Source organism: Scyliorhinus canicula, chromosome 1 (genome assembly GCF_902713615.1).
Source record: "Scyliorhinus canicula chromosome 1, sScyCan1.1, whole genome shotgun sequence".
Classification (NCBI taxonomy): domain Eukaryota; kingdom Metazoa; phylum Chordata; class Chondrichthyes; order Carcharhiniformes; family Scyliorhinidae; genus Scyliorhinus; species Scyliorhinus canicula.
This window is the reverse complement of record NC_052146.1, coordinates 304,722,938-304,735,698: the sequence shown is the minus strand read 5'-3', so window position 1 is coordinate 304,735,698 and position 12,761 is coordinate 304,722,938. Positions and strand designations below refer to the sequence as shown.

Here is a 12,761-nt window from a genome sequence, read left to right as displayed (position 1 = left end):
GGCTGTCAGTCTTTTCTCATAACCCTCTTCGCTTCTCCAATGTGCTTTTTCACCTTCCCTCTGAATCTTATATATTCCATTTCGTGTCGCGTCTTTTCGTCCGACGTCACTTCGTCCAACGACACTTCGTCCACGTCTTTTGGTCCAACGTCTTTTTGTCCGCCCGTCTTTTGGTCCAATGTCACTTCGTCCAATTATCCAATTACAAATTAATTCCGTATAAAACCATTTAATTGATAAAATGCAAGTACAATACAGCAAGTGAATTTAATTGCTAAAATCACTAAAATCTAAAAATGCAGTTAAAAAATCTAAAAGTTTACTAATTACTTAAAATTCCCGAATTAAGAAAGAGAACGGTAATATCTATCCTTTAACGAGACTCGTTAATGGAAAGAGAACAATAATAACTATCCTTTAACGAGGCTCGTTAAAGGAAAGAGACCGGTAATAAAAATCCTTTATTGCATATTGTACCTTGCTTTGTGCATTAGAGAAGATTTCTATTTACAAAAAGTTAATGTGGGGAGTGGAGTGGAGTGCTACTAAGCAAGTTACCAAAAGTCTTTTACAAAAAAAATCATCCGACAAAAAAACGTAACAAGTCACAAAAAGTCTTTCACGAAAAAAATCATCGGACAAAAAGACGTTGGACCAAAAGACGGGCGGACAAAAAGACGTTGGACCAAAAGACGTGGACGAAGTGTCGTTGGACGAAGTGACGTCGGACGAAAAGACATAGCACCATTCCATTTGGTTCTTAACTGTGTATTTCCTATGTGACACCTGTCATAAGCTCATAAGCACACTGCTTCTTCATTATTTAATTTCTATCTCCTTTATCATCCAGGAAGCTCTGGACATTTTTTGTCTTACTTTTCCCTTTTAAGGGAATATACCTTTATACTATCATTTTCTGTTTTGAAGCTAGCCCATTGCTCAACTCGTTTTTCCAGCCAACTCTCATTCCGGTCCAATCGGCCCAACTCTATCTTGTCACGTTGAAGTTGGCTCTTCCCGATCAAATTTGTTTACTCTGGATTGCCCGTTATCTTTTTCTATCCTCATCCCAAACTTTACGATGCAATGAACACAGTTTCCTAAATGTTTGCTTCTCTCTGTACTTTCCCTGCAGATTTGTTTGTCTAGAATTGCAACGGGATCTTGATTAATTAAGCCAGTGGGCCGATGAATGGCAGATGGCGTTTAATTCAGATAAATGTGAGATGATGCATTTTGGTAGATCAAATAGGGACAGGACCTACTCAGTCAATGGTAGGGTGTTGGGGAGAGTTCCAGAACATAGAACATACAATGCAGACGGAGGCCATTCGGCCCATCGAGACTGCACAGACCCACTTAAGCACTCACTTCCACCCTATCCCAGTAACCAATAACCCCTCCTAACCTTTTTGGTCACTAAGGTCAATTTATCATGGTCAATCCACCTAACCTGCATGTCGTTGGACTGTGGGAGGAAACCGGAGCACCTGGAGGAAACCCACGCAGACACGGGGAGAACGTGCAGACTCCGCACAGACAGTGACCCAGCGGGGAATCGAACCTGGGACCCTGGCGCTGTGAAGCCACAATGCTATCCACTTGTGCTACTGTGCTGCCCAAACAGATCTAAGAGTACAGGTTCATAGTTCCTTGAAGGTAGAGTTAAAGGTGGACAGGGTGGTGAAGAAGGCATTCGCCATGCTTGGTTTCATTGGTCAGAACATTGAATACAGGAGTTGGGACTTCTTGCTGAAGTTGTCCAGGACATTAGTAAGGCCACACTTGGAATGCGGTGTCCAGTTCTGGTCACCCTATTATAGAAAGGATATTATTAAACCAGAAAGAATGCAGAAAAAATTTACTAGGATGCTACCTGGATTTGATGGTTTGAGTTATAAGGAGAGACTGGATAGACTAGGACTTTTTTACCTGGAGCTTGGAGGCTTAGAGGTGATCTCAGAGAAGTCTATAAAATAATGAGGGGCATAGATCAGGTAAATAGTCAACATCTTTTCCCAAAGGTAGGGGACATAGGTTTAAGGTGAGAGGGGAGAGATACAAACAGATCCAGAGGGGCAATTTTTTCACACAGAGGGTGATGAGTGTCTGGAATGAGCTGCCAGAGGCAGTAGTAGAGGTGGGCACAATTTTGTCTTTTAAAAAGCATTTAGACAGTTATATGGGTAAGATAGGTATAGAGGGATATGGGTCATGGGACAATAAATCCAAATAATTATGAAGTTTCAAACAGCAGTCTGAATCAACTTCTCTCTCCCTCAACTGAATGCAAATTCAATCATGTTATGATCAATGCCACCTACATTTTATTATGAGGTAATGAATTTATCCTGTCTCATTATACATTGCCAAGTCGAGAATAACCTACTCTCTGGTTGGCTCTATAATATGCTGCTCTCAAAAATATGCTATTAACTCATCTTCGAGGCTTCCTTTGCCAATCTGGTTTGTCAGATTAAAATCACCCATGTTATTGTCATCCTTTCTCACAAGCCCCCATTTATTTCTTCCTGTACACCTTGTCCCAAAGTATTGGTACACTCAGGATGCCTTATTATTTTCTACCTCTACTCAAACTAATTCCATATCTTGATCATTTGTAGGAAGATCATCTCTCTCTAATGTCATCCGTAATTAACAGATCTACCCTGCCATCTTTTCCAAGCTTCATGTCCTACAAAATGTCAAGTATCCTTTAATACTCAGAGCCCCCTTTGTCATCTTGCAGCTGTTGTCGAGACTTTCAGGCCCTGCCGTGGCAGGCTTTCCCATGGCGGATGTGGCATTCCATTTAAACCCTTGTTGACTTTGGTAGGACCAGAAGATCCCACCAGTGGGAAGGGCCTGAAAATCCTGCCCCCTGTCTCTCTAATAGCAAATAGATCAAGCATATTTATTTCTACCTGGGTGGAATAGGCACAATAGGCTGACTGCTCGCCTTCTGTGTCAAAGGATTCTTTCAATGGAAAATAAATCTTCCAGCAGATTACAAGAGTTCCTCTCGGATGAAAATGTTTAGCCTAAGTACTCTAAATCAGTATTGTCCAATAGGAAATACTGACTAGCTGCAGATGTGGCTATATTCCACATTCAGTAATTTGGTGGAACACACTGCAGATACACTCACACAGTGGAGGTAAATGTACTAAATGGGTGCATTATCATGGTTATTCAGTAACCATGGAAATCATGCAATCAAAACGATCAAAGAACATACACCATGTGGATATGACTATTGAAATCACCTGACCAATGGCATTACTTACTTTTTAATTTAGTAATAAGAAATGCAATTAGCTACATCTGGAATCCTAATTAGTCACAGATGGCCAGTGGTTAACACATTGAACAGCAATGATCTGAGAAATCTAAAAATAGAAACTTGGTTTATGTGTCTGTTGATAGGTGGAAGGTTAAATTACATGATGCAGCAGCTCAGAGCCAGTCAGTTCCTAGATACCTGTGGCTAATGTCCTGAAAACTTGAACATCTTGCAAACTATAGGCATACCTTTTGAGAAATAGTGATGCAAGTGATTTATGCTTATTACTATAGTGACTTACAACTCTGTGCCACGAGACTGTTATTTTACTTGGCAAAAAATCCTCAATCTTTAATAATCAGTACTGCATCCAATTTTGGGCACCGTGCTTTGGAAACGGTGCAGAGGAGATTTACTAGAAAGGAATCATGTTTCACCGACTTCAGTTATGTATTGGGACTATAGGAGCTGTAATTGTTCTCTGTAGAGATTCATTAGAGGTGTTAATATTTTGAGGGTTTTTGGGGAAAAATGGAGAAATTGTTTCCATTGGTGGGAAGATGACCAGAGAGCACAGACTTAAGATTTAATTTATTCTTTCATGGGTGTTACGAGCAAAGCCAGCTTTTGCTGCCCATTCCTAATTTTCCTTGACTTATGTGGCTTGCTAGGGCATTTCAAAGTTAAGAGTCAGCCATATTTCTGTGGATCTGGAGGAACATATCGGCCACGCTGGTTAACAATGGCAGATTTCCTTCCATAAAGGACATCAGGGAACCAGATGAGTTTTCAGAACAATCGATCACGAACTGAGACTCCCTTGCCCAAAGGGATAGAAATCCCACCTTCACCTTCTTAAGGTCAACCAGAGCTGGGGATAGCCTTAATTAATGTTGGTTTGGGACTGACATTTTGATTGGAGTTGGGAGGGGGGTGGGGTTCAGTGATTTAGTGATGCTTCTGTGAGATCACTTTTCTCATTCTTGTAAAATCTAGCCTTATTCTAATTAATTTCTCCCAAAAATACAATACCCTAATCCCAGGGATCAAACTCATGAACATTCATTGCACTCTCAGGCAAGTATATCCTTCCTTAGATAAAGAGAACAAAATGCACCAGGTACAGTCTCACCAAATCCTTATGCACTTGCAGTAAAACGTTTTTACTCTTACACTTCAATTGCTTCATAATGAAGGCAAATGTACCATTTGCTTTCCTAATTGCTTGTTGCCTGGATTAATTTCTCGGGCATTGCTGCTTGCAACCAAGGAGGAAAGCTTGCATTTCACATTCGCAATCCACATCTATGTTTTGCACTGTGATTCTTGGAGCTTCAGACAAAGAGACAAAACTCTTAAGGCTGAAATTCTCAGGCCGTTTGCTCGTGGTGGGATTCTTTGGTCCTGTTAGCAGTGTACCCCCAACCGTGGGTCTCCCAGAGACGTAGGGTGACTTCAGTGGGAATTCCATTGACAGCGATGGGAGCACTGCCTCCCGCTGCTGAGAAAGACGCAGCCGCAGAATCCCGCCTTAGGTTCTGGAGGGATAAAGTCTGAAAACTGCAGGCAAGCATCAGTTGATTAGATGTCATGTGATAAAATTGTACATACTCAGATGTCATGTGATAAATGCCACATAATAGGAATTGATCCAAATGGCACTGGCAATCTGAATGACCAGATAGAGAGTGAGAAAACACCAACAGTCAGACCTATCTGAGAGATATTGGCTAATTTACCAGCAAGAATGTCACTTTCTCAAATAATCAGGTCCAACTAGATCAATTTATTTAAAACACTGGAAGAAATATTCAATCCCAAATTACTGAAAATGGTGATGTTGAGTTTCTTTAACTAAAACAGGAATTAAACATGATCACAAACGCAAATGTCATATTCTTTGCTCATAAAGTAATATATGTTTTAACAGTTAACATTTTAAAGTTCATCATCAAACTGCCTTGTTTAGCTTGCATGATTGCAGAAAAACATGTAAATTAGTTAGACAAAAATATAGCCCCACGTGGCTCTACTAATTTTAAAAAACATTTTAAAAGGGGAATTGCTTTTGTAAAAAATAAATGCGTTCCAAAATCTCCATTTGAGGAAACAGGAGGGCCAGCCATCTGTCACTGAACACGATGGTATCATGCCTGAGTGGTACAACAACAATTTGACATGTATTGCATGTTTAAACAAACATAAGATCTGCTAAACCTGATATGAACTTAGTGCCCCTTTCTGGCAGCACACACCAAGAGAAAGTGTTGACTTTATATAGTGTGTTGTCCAAACATTAATGTTTGGCAATTATATTTTTTTGTGCACAGGCATATTTATTGCACAGAAACATAAATTACATTGACATGACACATATGAAAAGGACACAACAAAAGAAATTCTGGGCACGACTCTCCCAAAAGGGAACAAAGTCCCCTCGCAGCGCGTTTAGTCATGCGTTTCCCGGCAGTCGCAATGCCGAGAAACATATGGCTATTCAATGCAACTTAGATTCAATAAGGGGCCTGAATGGGGATTGCGCAGCCAAGGCCACACATAGCCCCGTTTAGTTCCACTCGCCCGAACCCCCCATTGTAGCGAGAGGTCGGGACGCTATTTTTAAATGGCATCCGGATTTCCGAACCCCCTGAAACAGTCCCCAACCTACTCTCTCCCCCCACCCCCCAGCCCAAACGCAATATGGGAGGAACTCCAGCCCCTCCCATCACCCACAGCAGGCAATCTCCGCCAGATTGCACACATGCAAAAAATGGCAGCTTGGCAGTGCTAACCTGGCAGTGCCACCTGGGCACCTTGGCAGTGCCAGGCCAGCACATTGGTAGCACTGCCAAGGTGTCAGACTGGCACTGCCAGGGTACCTAGGTGGCATGAGGATTGCCAGAGCACCACCCTGCCCAAAGGGCATGCAGTTGGCAGCCTTTGATTGCCTGGGAGACCCCCATGAGTGCCACTCCATCTAGTCCCCGTTTGTGGGACCAGTGCTGAACAGCACTCGCCCAATATCGCTGAGGCAAAGGGGTTGAACCCCAAAGCACTGGGTGCCTCGGGAATCTGCACATTAGAGTGAGGCTAGCTGTCTTGCTCTTATATGCATATTTGCGAGAAAGTGATCTCGCCCATTGCTGCAAGCCGCGAGCTGTTTTTCCAGCGCAACGTGGCCATTGGATTCACCCTCTATGTCTGCTTTTGGGTGCCTGCAGGACCAGGAAAGACCTCGCTATTGAACGGCACTTTGCCGTTTTTTTTACCTCGGTGAGGCACTGCCCTATCAGTGTCATTCAGGCACCCTGACTGTGCAATCTTGGCACTGCCAGGCTGTCTGGGTGGCGGAGCCAGGCTGATAGTGCTAAGGTGCCTCGGTTTTACTGCAGGTGTCAGAATGCCATCTTCCCCAATGTCCAACCATCTGATGGTTTCCAATGGTCTGGGAGAATCCCCCCCCCCCCACCCAGATGCCGCTACAAATGGTTCACGTTTGTATGGACCAGTACTAAACGGCGCCCAGGTGAGGTCTCCCAGGTGCCGTCGGTGAATCCTGGGTACCAGGAAGTTCCGGAAAATGTAAATTTAAATGAGCCGAATGGCCCATTGCTTCTCTTGGCCCATCTTTTCTCCCAACCATTCCAATCCAAAGAATAAAAAGCTTTCAAATAAATTTGCTTGAAGAGATTTTCCTTTCATAATTAACCTTAAAAGTTTTCAAACTGTTACAAGGTAAAGAAGTACAGTAGGCACAATCTCCCCCTAAACTTCCAAATGTGGTCTCCGCGTTTCCCGCTGGGGAGATTGGTGCAATCCCAATCGACATCCATCCACACTTGGGCATTTTTAAAAAACTTAGGGCAATTTGTGTCGTGAATGAGATGTGCGAGTCCTAAACACACCGGCAACACCGGATACTTCAAGATAACGGTACAGACACCCGTAATTGTCACTACAACTGCTCTCCTCAAGTGAGCAACACCCCACTATGGGGTTACCAAAGGCCCTATTTCAGTGCCAACCTGACACTACCCACTGATACTCTAGCAGTGCCAAAGTGGCACCCTTGGGGCACTGTCCAGCTATGTCTCTGACCCACTACAAAGGCCTCCGAACTCCCTGGCATGTTCATCACGTCTGGTCTCCATTTGTGGAGGCCATTAGTGATTCCCGCCAGCTTCACTTGCGCCGGCGGATGCGAGAATGACAGGACCTGGGTGAATTCTGAATTTAAAACCACTAATCTGGTGAGGGTTTGAAATTACATCGCCAACCAATGGCAAGGAGAGCCTAAAAATAAATCCCGTATGGCCCCTATCATGAAAGTCTCCAGACATAACGGGATTTGTGCCTGTATGAGCACGGCCGGAGAATCATCCCAATGTGTTTATTTTTAAAAAGCAGCCAACAGCTAAATTCTTAAAGATTTGTTTCCGAGTAGTGTTCTTTAAAGGAAGTCACAAGTGTACCAACTCAGAAGAATCCAGCATATTCAATAATTCTGTTCCATTCATGTTTACACCCTGGAGGGTCTAAGACCAGTCTTTAAACCCATCAGCATAGTTTCCTGCCCCTCATTACTGTAAGGCAGGACATTCCCCTTAAACTCTATCCCACATGTAGAAATATCAAGAACTTTATTTTTCCTGTTGCATTTCAGTCGTTATTTGGATATTTTGTGGAAGCAAAAGGCTGTAGATGTTGCTTGCAGAAATGAGATCATTGCCATATTTCAGTGTGTAAACTGTGATGGGCAACCCAGGCTAGTGAGTGGGCCACACGAGTGGCCCTCCTTCATCTTAGTGGGCCACAAGATTGAAATTGGGCATGTTCATTAGCCAGTTCTAATTGAATCCACCCCTAACAAAGCTGTTTGTGCAGGACTGCCTCTCCCTCATCCACCAATCCCATTGTGCAGTTTCTATGCATCTATCAAATCCGTGCAGGACTTGGCCTCATTCACCAAATCTATGTACGGAGTTTCCCCAACCTCACCAATCCCATCTATACAGGCCATCCACTTCCTCCTAAATATCTGTGCGTATAACTTCTCCCCCTTTGTGTCGAAGACTTCCAAACCCTCCATGAATGCATGACCTTTGCGCTCTTAACTCCCATGTCATCAGAACTGCAATATATCAGGTCAAACTGTTGCTGGAACTGAGCTCTACTTGAAACACAAAGAAAGTTGGCCCGGAATAAAGACAAGAACAATTTGTTGTAATTATAAAAGCACTTTACAGCTGTTGATTGATCCCTAAATGAAGACATTAACATTATTGCCACTACAGCTGAACACAATCTTAAGAAAATAAACATTCATTTAAAAATAACAGAGTATAATGAAGATTCTCAGATTTTAAAAAGCAGTTAAATCAACAAAAAAAGACTATCAACATTTAGGGGTAACGTAACAACTTGAAGTCAAATTCATCTTGTAGCTTTAACTAAACAAAACTACTAAAACTTCATTTCAGTTTGCAATGTTTTAACCTATTGTCAATAACAGCAATTCAAATGTATTGATTTAGATAACAAATGCAATCAAAATAATGATCAAAGTTCCAGAGAGGTTGCATTGCATCCCGATTGGTGTTGATTGAAGTCAGTTATCTTCCTATTTTTTTTAATGTGACCGTTAAGTCACAAGACTGATTGGAATTTAACACCAACCAGGATGGCAAAAAACATGGACACCCCATATATATTAACTGTCTAAATATTGTGATGTGATATATGTTTGATTTTTGTTCTGAATAATTAAAAACAAAATAGAAATAGGTCATTTATTCTCCAGTGCAGAAGAAAAGAGAAAAAAAAATGTAGCTGTTTTTCCCAAAACTAACAACATTCTTAACCTGTTTCAGGTTCCGGATAAATTTTACTAGGTTACCCATGATGCTTACAAAAAACCGAAAAGCCCTGTTTCTGAAATATTTGTTCCCGAGCTTAATAAGAAATGAGCATTTTTGGAAAATTCACCAGGAGTTGATTTAACGAACTCTGTTGACCATCAGTTCTTCATAAGGAGAGAGAAAATCACATCTACTAAACTAAGAGAGTTTGCAATTTCTATAGATGAAACAGACGTCAGAGATGCCTGTCCTTTTAAGATTGTTTCATCGTGAAGCAAAAAAAAAACTTTCACTCACGAACAAGGTTAAACCTTACTACTAATCTTGTGGAGGTACACCATTTTACAAACTACAGCAACAGAACCACAGACTGGAATGGTCAGTTTACTTTGGTGTATTGTTTCTGTAAATAACTAATTGCAGCAATTCAAAGGTTCGAACTGAATCACAACCCACACCAGCTGTAACATTATTAAACTGGCTTCTGCGTTCGGGCCTGCTGCTTTCTACCTGGGCTTTCTGAAGATGTGTTAGAACACCAAGTAAAAATCAAACACAAAAATATAAAGAGGGGGTGAAACTAGTCTTGGGTGCGAGATTGATCATAGTAAATTGGCAGCTCCCTCTGCACCTTGGCTGAATTTCTTGTCCAATGGAAAAGAAGATCGGGCAGAGTGTAAAGCTGGTTATCAATTCACTATTGCACGCTTTGTGTTGTCAAGAGACACCAATTTCACTTCCAAATATTTTCTGGGAGCGTGGGATAGGAAAAATTATTTTTGTTTCAGACTTCTTGAACGTCACAGCATAAATTATTTTGCTCAAAATTTGGCTTGGCTAATAATGTTTTGAGTGCTCATAAATGCTGCATGCAAGATGAAAGTAAAAATTCCCAAATGGATTTTCAGTTGTGGTATTCCAACAACAGCTTGTAACCCAGGAACAGCACAGAAATTCTGAGCATTCCCAGATGGGCAATACACCTGGAGAAAGCACGGGTTGGAGTTTCAGTCTTACCTTCGATCCGTACCCCCATTGAGTGTGGCTCCCTTCTGGCAGAATTTGATGGTGAATTTGAACCTGCCATTGGTCTCACTTTCAGTTACCCTCTCTCTTGCAATTGAAACCCATTTTTATCTGTTTTCCATTTTGCTATTGTGTCTTTATTTAAAATTGTAGTCATTGTTGAATGATTCTCCTTCTTGTTATTGATTTGAATTTAATGGGTAATTTTTAACAGCTGTGGGCAGTTCAAATGATAGTGTTCAGTATCAGTAGTGATCATGTTAACAAAGCTATATGAAATTCATTTTAACATCAGGTTCAACAACTTTGTTAACCATCCTTTTACGAATTTAGCATCGCACAATTTCAACTGCCTGTTGATTATACTTTCTGTGCAATTACTGCTTCTTTTGTTCCAAAAAGTTCTTTACTTTAAGCAAAAGACACTTTTACAAATAACAATTTTACTCTTCCCCACTGTTGTTAGAAAATAATATAAATAAGCTAAAGCTTCTTTTTCATGAGTGCAAATCAAAATATGCGTACAAATTTATACAGAATATATTTGTTATACGAATTTAACTTGCATCTGACATGTTGAAATCGTGTCTAAACCAGAGGATTGGTAGGTTGTCGATTATAGTGTTTGTTATATCAGACCCATATTTCCAACCAGGACGATACGAGCCGCAACCCTACCGACCAGAAACTCATGTTGTGCCCATAGAAAGGGGAGAGGAAGAAGTAATCGACCAAACTGAAACTGAAATTCAGTCGCCTGGATTTAGCCGACTCCATTCATGAGGACTGTTCATCGTTGTTCCAAAAAAAGCAGGGGGAGGGCATGGAGAGGAGTCATATCAACAGACTTTCAACCTGTATTTTGTTGCTACGTTCATGTCTGCAGAAGCCTCTATGTTTTTGATCACCTAATTAAGCCCCAGTGAGCAATTAAACAGTATACCTGCTGAGGTTAGACTTAGTTTTGGTTTTGGCTCTGACGGCAGCCTGGTCCTCAAAGAGGGAAGAATGCATTCGGTCCCAACCACGGCACAAGCATGCTCATTTTTAAATGGTATCTTCACCTTTGCTGTGCACATAATCAGCAATACTTCCTTTTCCACATCCCTTGTAACAATCATATCGTATTCAGGAATCGGAGTAGTAAGAACCACCCAATTTTGCCATGTTCGAATGTCGTACACGGACACACAACGATTCCACCTCTCCCACCGCCATGTGCAAGATACATTTACATTTTTGCTAGAAATACTGAGCAGTAGCAATTGTTCTTATAATTTTGTAGCCATGAATGTTTGTTTTTTTCTGGCCCTGTCCCTTCCCTGCTTATCAGTATTTGAAAGTCAGGACTCCTGCACATGTGACTGATGCAAACAAAAATACCCTTTCTCAAGCATAGCCCCAGTGTGCTCTTGATTTCTCACTTTCCTCCATTGTGTATATGCTTTTACGTAACTCACCTATTCTGTAACTTCCATCAATCTGCATAGATTGGTTTTAACTGTGCCTCTGTTCACTTTAGTTACACTGTAATTAAAAAAATATTTATCTTTAGTAAATGATTGTTTTTCAAAAATAGGAACCCCCAAAAACCATTTTCCACAACGATCCACACCATGGACAGACTCCTGCCCCCTTCCAATTTGCAATGGTTATTCTGCAACTTTATCCCATCTTAGAACTTCAAATTATATTTAAATAGACATAATTAACAAATGACAACTTGTCTACTACATTCCAATTATATAGCGTATCTGTATTTTCAGTTATAACCTGATGAGGAATATGTTACTTTATCTTACAAGTGTATCAGCTGGTTAAATCAAGAACACTCTTAAAAAGGATACTGCTTAAAATCATTGTACCTACCAGAAACAATACTTAACACTGCTTAGAATGTTTTTACGTTAAGACTTTAATACTTTAAAAGTAAATGTGCTGGTTCTCAGCAGATCTGTTACAAAGGGTGGTGGAAATGCATGTCTGTGATGTATATTTAGTATGGAATCTTTACCAGAATATAGTGTTTTCAGAAACAAGAATGCAGTTGGATTCTGTCTGCAAGACTATGGATATAGAATTGCTGCTTCGTATTTGTAACTGCAGATTGTGAATTTCACAGCCTAAATTTCCTATTTATTTCTGAAATGAAAGAGGCATTTTTCAATAAAACTACTGAAATTAAACTTGACTCTTGCGTCATTTTTTAACGAATTAGATTTTTCTTCAGCTTGACTGAGAATAAAACTGGAATGGGGGTTTCCAGTTATGTGGAAGCTAAGGCAGAGAAGTAAGGGAGTGTTTCAATTGAGGTTTTCAAAAATGTGATGGACAAATAAGGAGAAACGATTTCTCCTGGAAAGTGTCAATAACCATTGGACACCGATAATCATAGGACACCGATAACTGACAGAAAGATCAGAGGGAAGATGAAGAGAATTGATTTTCACATAGCAAGTTGCTGTGATATGGAATGCATAGCTGTGAGAAAGAGCTAGAGAGTGTGCCTAATTGAATTGCTCTTCCTGAGAGCCAACACAAACATGAACTAGCCTCCTTTGGTGCTTTAAGGTTTTAGGGTTTTAACTCACAAG

General features: G+C 40.9%; 1 protein-coding gene across 4 annotated transcripts in view; it reads left to right on the top strand.

Moving 5' to 3' along the window:
• LOC119976369 (collagen alpha-1(XII) chain-like) overlaps nucleotides 1-12,353 on the top strand; it is a 370,037-nt gene extending 357,684 nt beyond the window's left edge. For 2 of the 4 annotated variants that reach the window (XM_038816860.1, XM_038816884.1), the window contains one exon: nucleotides 10,805-12,353. In XM_038816860.1, the coding sequence (XP_038672788.1) occupies nucleotides 10,805-10,950 (146 nt within the window). In that variant the 3' untranslated portion in view covers nucleotides 10,951-12,353. Of the gene's footprint in view, nucleotides 1-9,153 lie in introns of all 4 variants that reach the window. The other 2 variants (XM_038816870.1, XM_038816879.1) reach the window with 2 other exon arrangements.
• The last annotated feature ends 408 nt before the right edge of the window (nucleotides 12,354-12,761 follow it).